Source organism: Peromyscus maniculatus, chromosome 7 (genome assembly GCF_049852395.1).
Source record: "Peromyscus maniculatus bairdii isolate BWxNUB_F1_BW_parent chromosome 7, HU_Pman_BW_mat_3.1, whole genome shotgun sequence".
NCBI lineage: Eukaryota > Metazoa > Chordata > Mammalia > Rodentia > Cricetidae > Peromyscus > Peromyscus maniculatus.
This window is the reverse complement of record NC_134858.1, coordinates 112,359,360-112,379,624: the sequence shown is the minus strand read 5'-3', so window position 1 is coordinate 112,379,624 and position 20,265 is coordinate 112,359,360. Positions and strand designations below refer to the sequence as shown.

Sequence of the window (20,265 nt, the reverse complement as noted above, 5' to 3'; positions counted from 1 at the left end):
CTTCCTTCACTCAAATGAGCCTGTGTGGACAGAGCCAGGCCAGCCATTCACAGAAGGGTGAGGAAAATCCCATCACTGGGCAAACGCGGATGCCTTCTGCTTGAGTCTTCCTTAGCCTGGTCTTTGTATTCTCTCACTACAAGTCTTGGAGGCCAGGATGAAAACTAAGAGTCAAGTGTCTCAGGACACACAAGAGTCAAGGCTATGACATTGCTGCTCATCAGGGCTGTAAAACAAGGAAGAGACACCTGGTCCTTTCAGAGCGGCAACCTGTGATCAGTCAAGGGGAAGAAACTCTGAGTGCTGACCTCCGCCTGATGAGTACGAAAGCCACTGGCCAGGTGTATGAGGAGGGAACGGCCGACAGATCAAAGCACACAGAAGGACTCTGATTCTTAATAGAAAGAGCAAACTGGAGGGGCAGCTCAGTCAGTAAAGTGCTTGTCCCTCAAGCCTGAGAAGCTGAGTTTGATTCCCAGAATCCACGTGTTCTGGTTACATTTCTGTGGCCGTGAAAAAAACAACCTGGCAAAAAGGCACTCGGAGGAGAAGGGTTTATCTCAGCTCACAATTCCACCCATTCTATCCAATTCAGTCAATCACTGGAGAACCACAGCTTGAGACTGCTGGGCACATTTAATCCACAAGCAAGAGCGACGGATGCACGCATGCTCACTTGCTTCTGCTCAGCTCATGTTCTCCATCTTACACAGTTCAGGACTCCAGGCCAAGGGAGCAGTGCTGCCCACAGTGGGCAGGCCTTCCCACGTCAGCTAATTTAACTAAAACAATCCCGCACAAACTTACCCAGCCCACAGGCCAACCCACCATAGACAGTCCTTCATCAAGAGTCTCCTCACACCAGGCGGTGGTGGCGCACGCCTTTAATCCCAGCACTCAGGAGGCAGAGCCAGGTGGACCTCTGTGAGTTTGAGGCCAGCCTGGTCTACAGAGCGAGATCTAGGAAAGGCACAAAGCCACACAGAGAAGCCCTATCTCGAAAAAAAAAAAAAAAAATCTCCTCACAAGAGATTCTAGCTTGTGTCAAGTTGAAAATCAAGGCTAGCTATCACATCCCATTTAAAAAAAAAAAGCCAGGTATGGTGATAAACACTTGTCATTCCAGTGACGGGGAGGTGAAAACAGGAAGCTTCTGGGGCTCACAGGCCAGCCAGCCTACGCTGATTGGTGAGCTCCAGGCCAGTAATGGATGGGACCCTGTCTTCAAAAATAAAGTAAGGGGCACTTGAGGAATGATACTCAATGTTAACCTTTATCCTCCACATGTACACACACACACACACACACACACACACACACACACACACACACACACACACACACACAAGAATACACGTACATGCACAAAGAGCCAATTCCTCGTAAGAGGTGAAATCACTCCCGTGAACCTTCAACTCCAAGAAGCATTCAAACAGAGGTCTGGCTTGGAGCATCTGCCAGTTTAATGTAGAAGCAAGTCCTTGAACTGACCTCAAGCCCCAAGGTCTTCATCCTACAGTCCTGTCGGAGCAGGGTCACCCAGGGTCCACAGGCACTGCTTAGAAACTGGCCCGTCTTCACTGGAACATTCCAAAGCCACATTCCATCGGCCTTCTATTCCACAGGCCATTCTAAGACAAGCATCACAATTCCAGGGGGCAGAGCTGGATCACGAAACTGCACAGCGTGCTTTTCAAGACAGTAAAACAGCTCAGTGTGTAGAATCTGATGGCGTGAGTTCAATCCCTGGGACCCGCACGATGAAAGGAGAGAACCAACTCTCACAAGCTGTCCTCTTTATCGCCACACGTGTGCCCCTTACACTCTCACACACAGGATACACACACAGAGACGGGGAAGGGGGGGGAGAGAGTGAATTTTGGAGTGCTTATGAATAGCAACTCATTCTAATTTTCCTGTTTCAAATGGGGAAGGACAAGCAATGTGCTTACCATTTCATCCCATTTGCCAATGAAACCGCTTGCTGGTTATATAATCTCACGACTAACAGGGGAGGGATGAACGCACAAAGCTCCCCAGGGCTTAATGGCCCTTTCCTAAGCAGCAAACGAGCTCGCTTCACCTAGTTTAATGCACAATTGCTTGCAGACGCTAACAAATTCGGCCTGATTCCTTGTACCCCGATCTGGATGTCTCAGTCACCAGGACCACACTGGGCATCTCCAAGCCCGGCTGGATAGGCTGCGGCATGGCTGCTTCCATGGCCACTGAAGAAGATTCCAGGTGTCTCACCCCTATCATGTGAAGACAGTGGTGGGCGAGGCCTCAAAAATTATGCACAGATAGTCTTGTGTTTGTGTTTGCTCATCAGCTCACATCAGTGGTTTGTATGATACACGGCCCCAGATAATTCTTCCTCCACTGTGGCCCAGAGAAGCCAAAAGGCTGGACACTCCTGACAGACTTAAGGCAAACTGGATAATTTTGTATGACAGACTTGAGATTCAACCAGGAATTTGCTGCATACTCCCATGGCATAGCCCTGGCTGTCCTGGAACTCACTCTGTAGACCAGGCTGGCCTTGAACTCACAGAGATCTGCCTGTCTCTGCCTCCCAAGTGCTGGGATTAAAAGCATGGGCCACCATGCCCAGCCAGCTGTTTGTTTTTTAATAGGTCGAACATAATAGATTCAATGTAATTTCAAGTTTACATAGATGTTACCAGACTACAAAGACCTATGTGTTTATCTGTTTGGAAGGGTAAGATAGTCTCGGGTAACCCAGGCTAGCCTCAAACTTGCTACATAGCCAAGGATGACCTTGAACTCCTGATCCTCCTACCTCTACCTCCCAAGTGCTTGGCATAAGCATGCCGCCTAATTTATGTGATGCTGAGAAAGAAACAGGGCTTGATGCCCTGGATGCAAACACACTACCCACTGAGCCATATTACCCCCTACTGTTGATGTTTTTCTTTTCTTTTTGTTGTACTGGGGGTTGGTTGAACCCATGGTTTCACACATGCCAGATAAGCGTCCTATCAATAAGGTACAGCCACCAAAGAGATATTTACTACTAATGAATTATTAACTTTTTACTAGTTGATTAATCATTTTATATACATATGTGAGTTTATGGGATTTGTGTGTGTGTGTGTGTGTGTGTGTGTGTGTGTGTATGTGTGGTGTATGCATGTGTATATGAGTGTAATTGTCCATGTGTGCATGGATAGAAACCAGAGTTTATGCCAGATGTCTTTTTTTTTTTTAATCACTCTTCACCTTATCTTTGAGACAGGCTCTCTCAGTGCACTGGGAGCTTGCAGATTCAGCTGGACTATCTGGCTAGCAAGTTCCAGGATACACATGTCCCCGACACTGCGGCATGGGGAGTTACAGGCACCCGCCACCATGGGCAGTTTAACTTGTTTCAATTGTATGTGTGTATGAATGTTTTGCTCACATGTATGACTGTGTACCACATGTGTGCCTGGTGCCCTCGGAGGTCAGAAGAGGACATCAGACCTCTGGAACTAGGGTTTATTGACAGTTGTGAGCTGCCATGTGGGTGCTGGGAATTGAACCCAGGTCCTTTGGGAGAGCAACGAGTGCTCTTGGGGGCTAAGACTTCTCTCCAGCCCCCACGCCCAGTTTTTTGAGGTGAATGCTGGGGATCAAACTCAGGCCACTTTACCCACTGAGCCACCTTTCCCAGCCCTCCCCACCCCACCCCCATTCATTCTTTAACTCCTTTGGAATCTGCTGTGGACATAACACCCCTCTGCCCCTTGATACTTCAATGTACAGGTAGCAAAGCTGAGTAATCAACACCAACACAATGGATGCTATTATCCAAGCTATGAATCTTATATAAATGTCATTGGTCAGTGTCACTTCCACGGATATCAAGTGTCAGGTCCAAAGTTACTTCAGCTGTAACACAGAAGAATCTAAAGTCTGAAACCAAGAAACAGCCACACTTGCAATTCCAGCACCTAAGAGATGCAGGCGAGAAGCTCAGAGTTCAAGGTCATCAGGAGACACTGTCAAGAAATAAATAAATAAAATGAACAAAAAACATGAAAATATCAATCACACTACAGGCAGGAAATTAAGAAGGGGAGCTCTCGGCGACAGAAATTCAGACAGCCCTGTGACATGAAGAGATGCTATCTCACTGGGTCCAACTTAGCTCATTCTCTGCTTTTACCTAGAAAAGAAATGGACCGAAGTTCACGGTCATCTTCAGCTACAGAGAATTTGAAGCCAGCCTGGGCTACATGAGCTCCTGTCTCCAAAAGAGAAGAAAAAGACAAAAAACCAGCTTCAGACTTCAACAGATCTCACAGACCCCCTCTATTTCTCTTGCTTTGCCTAAAAGGTTTCCAGAAACTCACCTTTCTGCCCCACCCACCCACCCACCCACCCACAATCAATCAATCAATGAAATAATAAATAAATATATCTGTCCTGTTATTGAGCAAGAGAAAAAATAAATTTATCAGCTCCTAGACCTTAGCACAACTGACACCATGTTGGAGGCACAATGTGACCTTAAAACCCAGCATGCAGGCCCCAACATCTACCAAAAACAGGAAAAAAGACCTAGTGCATAAAAGCCTAGTCCACAGTTCCAGGATCCAGGAAAGTCTCGAAAGAAACTAACCTTGCTTTTTGGCTTGTATAGTTTAACTTCTCACTAACTGCTCTTGCTAACCAAAGGGTATCAGTTGGGATGTGGTTTTTTGCACATAAAAGACAAAAAACAGTGAGGTTCAGGGCTGCATGATTTGGGTAAGTTCCCCATGCACCCACCAGCCAGCAATACAGACTTTTTTTTTTTTTTTTCAGCTTTAAGAGAGTCATGTGCAGGACATGGTGGCACATGCCTTTAATCCCAGCACTCAGGAGTCAGAGGCAGGAGGATCTCTGTGAGTTCAAGGCCAGCCTGGTCTACAGAGGGAGTTCCAGGACAGCCAGAGCTGCAGAGAGAAACCCTGTCTCGAAAAACCACACAAAAGCAAAACAACAACAACAAAAAAAAAAAAAAAAGAGAGAGTCCGTGTTTTCTCTGGTAGAGTTACCTAGAAACAAAAACTCCTAAAGTTTTAGCTTTTAACAGAATGCTCTGGATTCATCTCACTCCAAGAGCAACCCTGAAAACTGACAGTTAACAAAACAATCTAAGTCACGTCACCCACCCCTGAGTTAACATGACTGTTACCACAATGCCCTTTGGACCAAGGAATCAGCTGCCAACTGCTCAGGAGGAGGAAGGCCTGCATTAGTCAGGGTGATAAAGTGACCACAGAGACTAAGAAACCATAGTGATGGCCGGTGAGACTCATCACTTGACAGAATCTAGAATCACGTGGGATATGGACTGTGGGCAGCCCCGGAGGGATTATCTAGACTGTGCTCATTGGTGTGGGAAGAGCCAACTTAACTTCCCACACCCTGGGCAGGGTCCTACAGTGTACATGGAGAGAGCACTAGGACGCATCCACGCTGGCTGTTTCCTCAGACAGTGGGTGCCCTGTGACCAGCTACTTCAAGCTACCGTAACCAGCACGTCCCCTACATGCTGGAGACTGACCCGAGAGCCCCTCCAAGGTGCTCGGTCAGACTATTTTACCACACCAGCAGAGTGAAAACTACCATGGCCTCCACAGTGCTCTCTCCAGAAAATGGCGTGCTTTCTGGCCTCTTCTGTTGTTTAGACAGAGTCTCCTGTGGCCCAGGCTAGCCTTGAACTCCTGACCCTCCTGATTCTACCTCCCAAGTGTTGTACCATGCCTGGTGTATGCAGTGTTGAGAGGAGAACACACGGCCCTGTGCTTGCTAGGCAAGCCTCAACTAAGTCACATCCCTAACTGTTTTCTGATGTTTTTTTTTTTTTTTGGTTTTTTCGAGACAGAGTTTCTCTGTGTAGCTTTGCGCCTTTCCTGGAACTCACTTGGTAGCCCAGGCTGGCCTCGAACTCACAAAGATCCGCCTGGCTCTGCCTCCCGAGTGCTGGGATTAAAGGCGTGCGCCACCACCGCCCGGCGTTTTCTGATGTTTTTTTAAGACAATATCTCACTATACATCTCTGGCTGACCTGAAACTCACTATGCAGATCAGAATGGCCTTAAACTCAAAAACTCAAAGATATACCAGCCTCCACCTCCCTCCCCAGTACTGGGATTAAAGATGTATACCACTGTACCCAGTCGGATGGTTTTGAATTTTTGATCCCCCTGCCTCAGTCTTCAGAGTGCTAGGATTACAAGTGAGCACCACCACAGACAGTTTGTTCAGTGCTAGGGATCAAAGCCAGAGTCTGAAGCATGCTAGGCCAGCCAGGTCCCATCCCAGCTCCTGGGGCCCATTTTCAAGGCACAAGGAAAATGTTTGCTTGCTGTTGCTGTGATAAAACTCTGAAGAGAAGCAGCTGGGAGGAAAGCGTTTATTTGGCTTACAGGTCACACAGTCCATCATCAGGGAAGTCAAGGCAGGAACCTGGAGGCAGGAGCTGAAGCAGAGGCCATGGAGGAGAGCTGCTTACTGGCTTGCTCCCCGTGGCTTGCACAGCCTGCTTTCATATAGAACCCTGCCCAGAGGTGGTCCCACCCACTGTGTGCTGGGGCGTCCCACATCAATCAGCCATCAAGAAAATGTCCCACGGAAATAATCACAGGCCAGTCTAATGGAGGCAATTCCTCCATTAGAGTTCCTCTTCCCCAGAGTGTCTGTTTGTGTCAGAGTGACAAAACTAACTATGACCTGGTCTACAAAGTGAGACTTTGCCTCAAAAAAAGGGGTTGGTGGAGAGATGGTTTAGCAGTTAAAGCACCAACTGCTCTTGTGGGACCTAGGTTCCATGCCCAGCACCCATCTGGTGGCTTACAACCACCCTTCCAGAAGATCAGACACCTTCTTCTGACCTCTGCAGGCCCAGGCATGCACACAGTACACATACATACATACATACATAGATACATACATACATACATACAAGCAAAACACTCATACACATAAAAAGTAAAAATATTTTTTTTTTTATTCTACCTATCAGTTCTTGCAGGCCAAATGCCCCCCTCAACCTAAAAAGGACCGAAAGTACCAGGCAGGCACACAAGGTTACAGAGAACCAGCCCAGCAAGAGCAAGAGCTGGCAAGGTCACCTAAGGAGAAAGCTACAAACCTACAATACCTACGCTGTAGAGTTTCCAATCACCCACTCACAGAAAGGGCCCTAAGATCAAAATATCTATTTAAAACTCACAGCTTGCTTCTTCCTGAAGAACACACCTGGGAAGAGGACAGGCGCAGACCAGGAGCAGGGGAGAAGAGAACAGGGTTATGCTGAAAGGAATGAGCTACAGTTGGTCTAGCCTGAGGCAAAACCTGGGACCAAATCTAGAAAATGAGAGGATGGACCTCCAAGAGTTCATCCAAGAGCAGAGGAAAGAAAACACATTCCAGGGAGCCAGCGAAATGGCTCAGAGCACTGGCTGCTCTTACAGAGGACCTGGATGCAATTCCCAGCACCCACATAGCAGCCTACAACTCTGTCTGTAACTCCAGTTCCTGGGAATCAGATGCCCTCTTCCGGCTTCCTCAGGCACTGCACATGCATGCTGAACATACATACATGCAGTCAAACACCCATGTGCATAAAATAAAAATTAACAAATGTTTAAAATCAAAAGAAAAGAAGACACACAAATCTAGACTTCACATCATCAACTGGACACATGTACCACTTTCTCAGGTTCTTTATCTGTAACATGGGATGCTACCTACATCTTCAAGGTGGAGGAGTTAGAGCTGAATCTGAATAGGGGCTTACCAAAGAAGCTCCCTCCCTCCTACTCATGAAATTCTAAAGAGCAATCTGCGAAGAGGCTCTGAAACACGAAGTCCTTGGAGGCCATGTCTCTTCTGGCCTCCATCCAGGTTATCTCAAATTCAACATGGCTGCTAGGGATCCCACCATCGTGTCTGCTTACTAGTTCTTCCTGTCACGGCTCCGTTCTCACAGAAAATGGAAAAGCAGGAGGGGACAGAAGAAGATCCAGGAATTACCCTGTAAACACCTGCTGATGCCCAGAATACAAGGGTTAGAGCCAAAGGGCGGCTCAGAGGATGAAAAGGCACTTGCCACCAAGCCTGACGACTGAGTTTGATTCCTGGGACCTACGGTGTGCAAGGAGAGACCTGGCATCCACGAGTCGTCCTCCGACCTCCTCGGGAGCACCATGGCAGGTGTGCCCACACACATACACACAAAGTAAAGACACACGTGCAAGAATGCTAAATTGGGTTCTGCAGCTAAGGAAGAGGGAGATGCGTTGGTCTGTGCTGTGCACACCCCCATTTGTTTGAAGGACAAAATTGGGCAGTGTATTTATAAATTGTTCCAAGGCTAGTGTCTGCCTTGTGCCAGTGTAAGCATTTCACATCTGTGGTCTGGAGTGCCCCCAGGAAACAACAGCTTTTCAAACCTGTCTACCGTCTCCTCTCTAGCCTGGGTCCATACACACCCTACCTTCCAGGCCTACTAAAGCCTGACTTCCTTCGCTCCTCCAAGCCAACATCCTCACTAAGCTCCCTCCCAGGAGAGCCCTCCTCTGGGCCGTCTTCAGCAAGGGCTCCTCTGACTCTCAAGTCCTCCTTAGCTGTCTCCTGCCCCTCCACCCTGAGGCCAGGCTGCTGCTCTCGCCAGCTGCGTCTCCCTGACTCCTCTATTCACGGCTTTCCCATGGAGCCTGCTGAGGTTTGAACCTCAAACACCCCTGTCTCGGCTACCTCCCCGTGGCTGTGTGCCATCCCCTGGAAAAAGCGACTGAAAGGAGAAGGGAGGTTACAGCATCACAGCCGGGGGGGGGGGGGGGGGGGGGGGGGGGGGGGGGGTGTCACAGCCACGGGAGCTAAGGTGGCTGGTCACACAGCACCCCAAGCAGAGAAGCCCAGAGCACTGGATGGTGATGCGTGGCTCACTCTCCCCGTTTTATTCAGCCCAGGGCTGAGCCCAGGAAATGGTGCTGCTCACAATCAGAGTGGTCTTCCCACCTCAATGAACCCCATGAAGAAAATCCATCACTGGTATGGTACGCCCACCCACTAACAACCTAGGCAATTCCCGACTGAGACTCCCTCCCAGGTAAGTCCAGAGCCTGCCGAGCTGCCCAAGTTAATCATCACAGTCCCCACAGACATGTGTGCTTGCACACTTGCTCCCCAGCTGGTGGCACTGTTTGGGAAGGTTGTGGAGCCTTTAGGAGGCAGAGCCTCACTGAAGGAAGTATGTCATTGGGCGGTGGGACTTAAGATTTGATAGCCCAGCTCACTTCCTGTTTACTCTCGGCTTCCGGACCCACAGATGCAATGTAACCCACATCCTCTCAATCCTGCCAGCATGCTGACCATGGCGTGATGGACTGCATCCCTTGAACCACAAGCTCGAATAAATCCTTCCATGCTTAATTCGCTTTAGTCAGGCATGTTGTCAAAGCAACAGGGAAGGTAACTAATTCAGATCCCAATATCCCTATAACAGACACTGTACTGTCCCCATTTCACAGATTGAGAATAGACCCAGGCAAGCATGCCTGTGCTCTCAGCACTTGGAAGGCTAAGGCAGGAGGATCACAGCAAACTTGAGGCCATTCTGGTCTACATAGTGAGTTCCGGGCCTGAGCTACATAGTGAGACACCATCTCCAATAAATAAATAGAAAGATGATAGATAGATAGATAGATAGATAGATAGATAGATAGATAGATAGATAGATAAAAACTGAACTATACAGTGAGACACCATCTCAAAAAGTAAGTAAAAGAATGAATGAAGAGTGAATAAAAAATAAATGAATAAATAAATAAATGAGTTACTTTTACTACTACTAACTTGGGAGGTGATGGATAAAAATTCAAGGTCATACTCTGCTACATAGCAAGTTTGAGGCCATCCTGGGCAGAAAGAGAGAGAGGAGAGGAGGAGAGGGAGAGAGGGAGAAAGGGAGAGAGAGAGAAAGAGAGAGATGGGGCAGCAAGGTGTCTCAGCAGGTAAAGGATGTGAAAGCCTGGCTCTCTGAGTGCAAGCCCCAGAACCTGCATAAAGTTGGAAGAAAACCCAGCCCATAAAGGTACCCTCTGACCTCTGCACATGCACCGTGGCACAAGCATGCCCATACATAGTAATAATGCACTTTTGAAGAAATAAGTAAAGGGGACAGACTCACAGGAAAGCTAAAGGTCACACGAGCAGTTCAGATCCACTACACTCAGCTGCGTCGACAACTTGGATAAGGGATGAGGGGTCCAAGTGTGACTCACTGTCTGTTTGCTAATAAAGTTTTATTAGAACACAGTCTCACCACTTGCTTACAATGATAGAGGTTGCACAGTTAGTTGCTATGGAGGCCATACTGCCTATATTCTTTCCTCTCAGGCTCCTTACAAACAAATGGCTTCTCTCAGTAAGGACTGTCAACTCCCTAAGGCAAGGCCTAAACTATACCTCCTGCCCCTCATGTGGCACTTGGCACACACACAAAAGGTGCTCAATAAATATTTGGGGTGTAAACATCCTGCCAAGTCACATTACCTGCAAAGAGGAGGTCTGAAGGATATGTCACCAGTTTACACTGCACTTTGAAGGTTTCCTTGATTCTGCCCAGACTGTGTCCAGGGGGCAGAGGGAGGGGGCAGTTTTCATAGCCTGCTAACATCAGGCCAACACCTTGACAGAATGATGACAACAGAGACAAGTTGGAAGTCATCTATGTCCCTTCATCCACTCTGTTTCCCCAAGTGCAGGCCAGCAGGGTCCCCAGTCCCACCCACATTTTCCAAGAGGCTCCCTACAGATCTTTCAACTTAGAACACCCCCATAATGAAAAGCCAAGACTAACATAGCTTTTCAACTTGGTGTATGTAAAGTGACTACATGAGTGCATGTATGCATGTGTGCTTGCCTGTGTGTATACCAGAAGTCAAGGTCCAGTGTCATCTTCTATCATCTTCCATATATTAATATGTTGTTATTGTTGTTCCTATAATTATTCCTGGGGATGTCACACATCTGCAGGTCAGGGGACAACTTTCAGGAGTCAGTTCCCTCCTTCTACCTTTCTGTGGATTCTACGGTATCATCATCCTTGTGCAACAAGGGCCTTCATCAAAGTACACCGTCTCCTCACTTCCTCATTGGCCCCTCCACCTTTATGTTTTGAGACGGAGTCTCAGTCCATCTGGAGCTTCTCACCAGCCCAGCCGGATGGGATCCCCTCCCCTCCCCCTCCCCAGGGCTGGGGTGGCAGGTACCCACCACCAGGCTGGGCTGTACCTGGGTGCTGGGGTCTTGAACGCAGGTCATGTTTATGTCCGCTCTGCTCAGTGAGCCATGTCCCAGCCCTGCCTCTTCCTTCTTCTCCTTTCACATTTTACATTCATGTAGTCTAGGCTGGTCTCAGGCTAACTCAAGACAATCTTAAATTTTGATCCTCCTGCCTCCACTTCCAAAGGACTAGGACGACAGGTGAACACCACCATGCCCCCACGCATGTGGTGCTGAGGATAAACTCAGGGCATCCATGCAAGTGCTCAGCCAAATGAGTTATATCACAGGCCACACCCTTTTATATTTTCATCAATATATTTATAGGAAAGGCCCAAACCGCACAGCAACATAAATAGTCCCCTTAAAACTGCAAGGCCAGAAAAGAAAGTTACTCATGGCCCAAAGGACTTATCTGACCTTCAAATAATGGAGTTACAACAGAAAACCACATATAATGCTTCCTAATTTTATCGCTGTTATTGATATCATGGTATGAGACACAAATAAAGCACTTTCTTTTGAAGCTGTGACCATATTCACCCCAGTCTGGGTTGTCAAAAATCAAATTCTGGACTGTTTTCTCTTCAATTCTGTCTTGGCGTGGCTCCAAATCACATCAGCAGGAGCCAGGAAGGACTGCAAAAAGCCTCGGAGTTTCCAGCACAATCATTTCAACCCTTCGCTCAGGGCACAGAGGCCTAAATCACTGTCTCTTCCCAGAGTCTTCAGACAGCTGTCCATAAGCAGACTGTGAGGAACCAGCAGCAGAGCCACAGCCAGTCACCCACTGTGCACCTCACATCGCCAAAGTCCCCTTTGTCCTCACAAGCACAAGCAGGGACTGAGCAGATGGCTCAGTGGATAAAGGGTTTAACATGCAGCCCTAGGGCTCTGAGTTCGAATCTCCAGAAGCCACATAAAAGCCTGTGGATGCTCACACAGCTACAGTCCTAGCACTGCTACAAGAAGATGGGAGGCAAGACAGAATTCCTGGAAATGTGCCAGCCAGCTAGCCTGGGGTACGCAGCAGCAGCAAACAAGAGACCCTGTCTCAAACAAGATGGAAGGCGAGGACCCACACCTGACGCTGTCCTCTAACCCACACACACAGCACAGTAAACACACACAGACACATGGCACACAAACACGGAGTTGTTTTGTTTTGTTTGTTTGTTGTTTGTTTGTTTAAGCCAGTTTAGAAACTGAGAGAGGCTGAATATTGTCTCTGCCCCCAAGACGCCCAGATCCTAATCCCTGGACTCTCTCCATTTTGCCTTCTGTGGTGGGGATGCTGGCACACAGCAGAGGTAACAAAGGATCTTGAGATGGGAAGATGGTCCTGGATTATCTGGGTGGGTCCTCAATGTCCTCACACAAGTTCTGGGGAGACAGTGGCAGGTCTGACATGCCAGAGAAGAAAGTGATGGAAAGATTGCCAAACACTGTTGGGCACAGGGACAAGCCAAGGAGAGCAGCAGCCCCCCGAAGCCAGGAGAAGCCAGGTGGGGAAACCCCCTTTCAGGGAGCACTGCTTGCCTGATTCATGAAGCTCAGGTTTGATCCCAGCACCAAATAAATCAGACATTGATGGTGAGTGCCTGTAATCCCAGCACCTGTAGAGACACGGGTTCAGAAGTTGAAGTGCATTCTCACTACATAGCCAGTTTGCGACCAGCCTGAGATCCTGTCCCCCAACCAAAAGAGGGCCTGAGAAGTGGGAGTCAGGAATCTGGTAGGATGGTTCAGTGGGTATGGCATTTGCCACCAAGCCTCATAAACTTGAAATGATGAAGGAAAAGAATCAAATCCTGCAAGTTGTCCTTTGACCTCCACACAAAGCCATGGCATTCATGCATGCACACAGAGATGGATAAATTAGATAGATAGATAGATAGATAGATAGATAGATAGATAGATAGATAGATGCAATTTTAATTATTTTTAATGAAAAGAAATAACATGTTCATGCACTAGAATATTCATACCACCCAAATGGGTCAAAAACTGGGATGTTCTCTCTAATCAACCCATAACACACAAATCATATATCCATTTGGCATATCCATATATATTGTCTATCCATACAACTGAACACGGATTGAAGTGAAACTGAACACAGATCAGCAGAGAAGCCAACAGATGGCAACCTATCCAAAAACACACATGCACCTCACACACATAATGGCAATATCCCAACCGGGTGGCCGGGTTGGGCTCTTTGGGTCTGTGCAGACAGATCACAAATTCAAGAGCAGCTTCCTCAGCTGCTGTGATTCTATGTCTATGATTCTAAAGCTCCAATAAGCCCAAGAGAGCCGAGGCTGGACTAACAGACACTCAGTGCTGGACCCTGACAGGTAGGGCTTACGGTTCCACACCATAACGAGCAAAGACTTAAAACTCCGGATGCTCAGGTCACAGCCTTCCATCTCTTCACTCTCCGCGGTCCTGCACTCAGCCGGCAGCAACTGAGGCTCATTAGCAGCAGCTAAAGCTGGTAGCACCAAGCAATGGCCGGTACTGATGGCTTTCAAGTCCTGGGTGTCAGGACCCCCAGCTCTTACAGCCAGGCAGCTAGCTGGTGCTCTTCCAGTGACAAAGGCATGCAGTCTGTCTTCTTCTCTGCATGTCCACAGTCCTCAGTCTCCCTAATAGCGCTATGGCTGCCACAGACGCTGCCAATGCCCCTCTCTCTGCATCTCCTCTCTGTGTCCTCCACTCTCTACCTCTCCTCTCTGTGTCCTCCACTCTCTGTATCTCCTCTCTGTGTCCTCCACTCTCTCATCTCCTCCTCTCTGTGTCCTCCACTCTCTACCTCTCCTCTCTGTGTCCTCCACTCTCTACCTCTCCTCTCTGTGTCCTCCACTCTCTCATCTCCTCCTCTCTGTGTCCTCCACTCTCTACATCTCCTCCTCTCTGTGTCCTCCACTCTCTGTATCTCCTCTCTGTGTCCTCCACTCTCTACATCTCCTCTCTGTGTCCTCCACTCTCTGTATCTCCTCTCTGTGTCCTCCACTCTCTACCTCTCCTCCTCTCTGTGTCCTCCACTCTCTACCTCTCCTCTCTGTGTCCTCCACTCTCTGTATCTCCTCTCTGTGTCCTCCACTTAGCACACCCTACACACAGAGACCACAGGCAGGGAAGGACAGGCAGGCACTCCGGACTCCAGTGGCAGCATGGGTAGGGTCTCCTGGATGGTGGAAAAAACATGAGAATACCAGAAAAGGGAGTGTGGCATTCCCAGGAAGCACTGTAGTGTGCGACATCAGAGCCCAGCTTCGGGTCCCACCGATCACAGGCCTTAAACCCGTGGTGGGCCTCAGATTGCACCAATCACCAACTTTCTGCTGAGCCACAGCAAGGGAAGCGCTCTCTCCACTGGTCCGGATGAAATCAGCCACAAGGTAGTCGGAGTCAAGTAATGTTCACTGAGAACTGACTTAAGTGAAGTCCGGAGCTGGCGAGACTGCTCATCAGGGAAAGATCCTTGCCCTGAGCCTGACAACCTAAGTTGGATGCGGAGGACCTACATGGCAGAAGGAGAAAACTGACTTCCACAAGTTGTCTTCTGACCTCCACACATATGCCATGGACCATGTGTGTTCACACACATACAAGAAAGAAACGGAGGGAGGGAGAGAGGGGGGAGTGAGGGAGAGGGGGGAGGGAGGGAGGGGGGAAGAGAGGGAAGGAGAGAGGGGGGAGGGAGGGAGAGGGGGGGAGGGAGGGAGGGAGGGAGGGAGGGAGGGAGGGAGGGAGGGAGGGAGGGAGGGAAATTAAATTTTTAACTTGTTTTGTAAATTGAAGTCTTCCAGGACCAGAGCAGATTGTCTGGAGCGCTCACTCACACCAAGGTCTCCTGAAGCAGGGGCTGCGCTGAGGTGGTCCCTAAAGCTCTTGGAATGTTTTCAGAGTGACTGTAAAGTGGTTCCCTGGCTCCCTCAAGAAGAGGCCAGTCAGCTGCCCAAGCATGCTCAGCTGACAGTCCTCCACTCAGGGCTGCATAAGGGAGGGCCTATCACCTGCCACTCGAGGGCCAATGGTCAGCTCTGGACACTCCCACTCATTCACAGAAAGTATTCAAGGTGCTTACAGCACAGATCTAATGAATGCTGAGTGCAAAACTTCCATCCTTAGCAACACTCAATAGAGAAGACAATGAGAATCATTCACAGCGCCACTAACCCAGGAAAACCACAGTAATCGTTTTGGTGTGAGCTTCCTCAAACATCTACTTTTATAACAGACGTTAAACGTGGGGACTAGGGATGCAGCTCGGGTGGTAGAACGCTTGCCTGGGTAGGAAGCCCTGGGTTCCACCTCCAACACCATTTCCAGGCCCTGCATGTCTGTAGTCACAGCACTTGGGAGGTAGAGGCAAGGAGGATCAGAAGTTCAAGATCATTCTCAGATACATATTGATCTTTGTTCGAGGCCAGCCTGGGCTACATGTCTGAAAAACAAAACAACAAACAAACAACAAAGTGGGAGAAGACAGGTCCAGACCTGGCAGGGAGTGATTGATACAAAGCAGGTGCTCAACACAGAAGCCTGTCGACCCGTGTTTCCATCCTGCCTTGATTACGCTGACTGAACCCGAGGCCAGCCTGGGCTACACCAGACCCTATCTCAAAAACAATAACAACCAAAAAGAGACAGTCTCTCAGAGACTCCCATACCCATCTCTGCTCTCATTCTCTTCCCAAGTGCCTCTTTCTTTTGACACTTATGCTTAAAACCTGTATTTAAATATCTTTTGAGCTGGGCGGCGGCGGCGGCGGCGGCGGCGGCGGCGGCGGCGGCGGCAGTGGCACACACACACCTTTAATCCCAGCACTCAAGGAGGCAGAGACAGGTGGATTTCTGTGAGTTCCAGGGCAGCCTGGTCTACAGAGGGATTTCCAGGACACAGAAAAACCCTTTGTCTAGGGGAAAACTGGCACAATGGCTCCGAGGGTAAAGGCACCTGCTGTCAAGGCTGATGACTTTCGTTCAATCCCTGGGACCCACATGGGGGGGAGACTCCTGCAAGTTGTCCTCTGACCTCCACGTGGGCGCTACTCTACACACACGAGCACACACGCACACACAAATAATAAATAAATGACTTTTAAAATATCTTTTAATAAACCCCGATTCTGCTTTTTTTTTTTTTTTTTAAAGAAAGGAAAGAAAAGGGAATGCACTGTAAGTGAGCTCCTGCCACTCCTTGGGTGCTTCCCAGCCACTTGATGAAAGATCCCCCCGGGATTTGTCTCCTGAGCTGTGCCCCTACAGCAGGCCTGGCACATAGTAGACACTCAATGGACAGCCGTGGTGAAAGGGAAGAGCTGAACGAGGTCTCCGTCGCTTTCCGGTGTCTGTTTGGCCCCCTTCTCTCTTCCTCTTCATGGAACAGCTCTCCCTTTACAAGACCCCCAGAGAAAGGAGGAGTGTAGTCTCACCAGGTCAGCATAAATCACCTCCTGACCATTAATGGACCTTGGGCCATGGCTCAGGGAGATCCCAACCCAGGATAGAAGCCGGGACACAGGCATCACCCATTAGAGAAGATGCTTTGGGGAGGCGAATAAGAGCATTTATTCGTTGGCAGAGGACTGTAAGGCAATAATAAGTCGAGACCTCACTTGCCAACGCTCAGTATGACGCACATCAGGACTCTACCTAGGTTAAGTGTGTGATTGCTAGTATGCACTTTGCTTTTTCTCAAACTCTGACTCCAATCAAAACACCAGAGCAGGTAAAAGCTGGTAAAAGGACATAACTCCAAATCCTCCTAAATCCACTACAGAGAGCAAAATCCTTTAATACACGTTGCAGGTAAAATACTTTGGCCAGGCAAAGAAAACGACTGTTATCTAGGGCGGACGCTCCACTGGCCCCATAAGCTCTTGAAGAAGAAGCGTTAGAAGTGATTGCCCGACTGACAACGTGCTTTCAAAGGGTCTGTCACTAGCAAGGCACCTTAAACTGCCATTCGGCGACACAACTTTCAAGAACTGAAATCACATTTTGTCATCTCCTCTCTCTCCCGTCCTACCTCTCTGTTTTCAGCTTTTAAAAACGGGAGGTGGTGGTAAGAGCAGTCGCCAGAGCTATTTTGAGGGGGAAAAAAGATTCAAAAGTTAAAAGCAACTCCACTAACATAGTAACAGATCTCCAAGGAAACCCTTGCTGAGCTGCAGAGTTCTTTATCTAGAACTACTTGGTTTCCATTACATCCAAGGTTCTCTTCCCACAAGCAGAGTTACACAGTCTGTGGCAGCCCATGTTTCATCTGGAAGCCATCAGAACACTTCCAAACAGCCTGCGGGGAGAGCTACCACCAGCAGAGAGAAGCCAGACTCCAGTGTGGGACTCAAATCTCACAGGCACAAACCATTAAGGGTCCCAAATCTATGAAGACCTAGGGAGTACAGCGTCTTTGGATGGGCAGTTCATCTCTGGCTTGTTTCTCCAAAGACACACACTGGGTGGTGTGCGGGCCAGAGGTCAATCTGATCCTTAAAGTCCTTCCATACAACAGAAGTCCACACACTGCCATCACCCCAAGTATGCTGAGAATCCCATTCGCTAACAGCCCGATCCTTCCAGAAGTCTATCCATCACTAGATTTGTCAACTTCTTTCTTGAAGCAAGGTCTCCCGATGTGGCTCAGACTAGCCTGGAATTTACTATGTAGCCCAGGCTGGCCTCAAACTGAAGTCCACTGGCCTCAGCCTCTGAAGCGCAGGCATTACACGCGTCTGCCACCACGCCCAATTCAAGGCTTGCCAACTTTGAGAGGGAAGCAAGAAACTTCACATGCACCTAAACGGGAAATAATGATAACAGACTGCACGCTTAAGCCACCCACTGGGGAAGGGGTATGCCCACGGGAGGGGGTGGGACTCCAAATTTGACAAGCGACAGGCTCTTTGTTGGTGGCGGTGCTATTTGTTGTATTTTAAACATCATACTTTAACACGAACTGTGGGGTGGGGAGAACTGTGCTAGACCATGCGTGCTGAACGCTTTTTGCACCGGGCACCTAGCACTCCCTCTCTGCCGGTCCCCCTCAGTCCTTTCTTCTAGGGTGAGAGAAACCTCTGGCAGGTAGGACACCGGAACCACCCGGGGCGCTCCTGTCGCCACTCCAGATTGCTCAAGCTTCCAGCACCGGAGGAAAACCAGGGCTCCTGCCTTCCTCCCGCGGCTGCGGTGCCCGCTAGGGTGCAGGAAGGGCGAGGTGCCCAGGCAGTCCCCGGCAGCGGGTGGCGCCACCATCCACACCCGGGAAGCGGGGACCGCGCGGGGGCGCGGGCGACGCGCTGGTTACCTGTTTTGCCAGCCCTGGAGGAGGTTGGTGTATTTGCTGAGCACGCCCTCGAGCGCCGGCTCCCTCCTGCGGCCGCCTCCTCCGGACGGGCTAGCGGCCACCGAGCCGGGACTGCTGCGGCTGCCCCCGCCGCCCAGTCCCGCGGCCGCCGATCGGCCGGCCACCCCTCGGCCAGCCAGGGAGCAGGAGGGCGAGGAGCCCGCCGAGGTGGCCCGGCTGCTGCTACGGCTGCTGCTGTTGCTGCCCCCGCCGCCGCCGCCGTCTGCGCTCTGGGTCGCCCTCTCCATGATCGCTGCGCGCCCGGGGCGCGGGTGGCCGCCGCGGTGGCTGCCCCACCACCGCCGCCGCCGCCGCCTCAGCTGCAGCCGCCGCTGCTGCAGCTCCGGGCTCCCGGGCCGCGCGTGGCTGCTCCGATTCCCCGGGAAATGCCTGACTCATACAGGAGGAAGAGGAGGAGGAGGAGGGAAAGAGGGCTGGGAAGGAAGCCAGCCGGGCTGGATGCAGCTGCGGCCGCCCCTCCTCCCGCCTCGACCAGGGCCCGGCCCCGCCCTCCCGCCACTTCCCGGGCAAGTTCGGGGCTCCGGGTCCCTCCTCCTCCAGCTCCTCGTCCCTCGCGACCGCTCGGGGCCTGGGCTGGGGATGCTCCTCCGGTTGGCCGGGCAGAAAGGGTGGGCACGCCCTAGATTGACGCCCTGCACCTAGCCTTCTTTCTATTGCCCCCACTCGGATCCTAAGGGGTGACGGGGAATCTCCGCAGGTCCTTCCCTCCAACCCCAATCCACCTCGGGACCTAGAGGGAGGAACAGCCCTACCCACCCGGTCCACCCGGATATGGACCCGCCCGGTCCCTGACACCAGCACGCTCCCTCTCCGTGTGTCGGCGCACAGGAGCCTGGGCCAGGCACGTACACAGTCACCTGAAAATTAGCCTCACTGGGGGAGCCTAGAAACAGGGCGGCGAGGCCCTCGGGGCTCTCTCGTGAGTTTGGAAACAGAAAGGAAGGGACAGCAGGTGACTCTCCCAGGTGAGCCAACTGTCAGCTGTGGGCGTTTCCACGAGTCCGAGTTAGGATGTAGTGAACACTAGTGCTGGGACGACGTGCCTTCCAGTGAGCGCTCACGGGAACTCACACACTCACTTCATACTGATCCCGGGGGTGATGGGCACAAACAACAAACGAGTCGAGACTCCCTTCGCCGGCGACCACACGCCTGAGAGCCAGAGGAGCCCAAACCAGAGAGCGAGTGAGAAGACAAACACACCAGCTTCCACTATAAGCCAAAACTTCTTTCGCCCACCCACACACTTGGCACGGCTCAATCTGTGTTGCTCTTTAGCAAAGGCAGATAGATAGTGGGCTCTCTCCAGCCCACTAGTTATCTCTGTGGATATAAATATTCAGTGCAATCTGGTTGTTTCTAAAATTAGCTAGCTTTGAGGAGCTGAGACCACTCCTTTACACACACACACACACACACACACACACACACACACACACGATAGATGATGGATGGATAGATGATAGATAGATAGATAGATAGATAGATAGATAGATAGATAGATGATAGGTAGGTAGGTAGATAGATAGATAGATAGATAGATAGATAGATAGATAGATAGATAGATATAGGATAGGTTAGTAGATTAATGGATGGAT

The 20,265-nt window shown here is 50.1% G+C and overlaps 1 protein-coding gene across 4 annotated transcripts in view; it reads right to left on the bottom strand.

The window, feature by feature from the left end:
• Osbpl10 (oxysterol binding protein like 10) overlaps positions 1 to 18,995 on the bottom strand; it is a 242,830-nt gene extending 223,835 nt beyond the window's left edge. Inside the window, exon 1 of one of the 4 annotated variants that reach the window (XM_042282183.2) lies at positions 18,608 to 18,995. In XM_042282183.2, coding sequence (XP_042138117.2) covers positions 18,608 to 18,894 — 287 coding nt within the window. In that variant the 5' untranslated portion in view covers positions 18,895 to 18,995. Of the gene's footprint in view, positions 1 to 1,360; positions 1,606 to 18,607 lie in introns of those variants that run through there. The other 3 variants (XM_076577295.1, XM_076577297.1, XM_076577296.1) reach the window with 3 other exon arrangements.
• Positions 18,996 to 20,265: the final 1,270 nt, after the last annotated feature.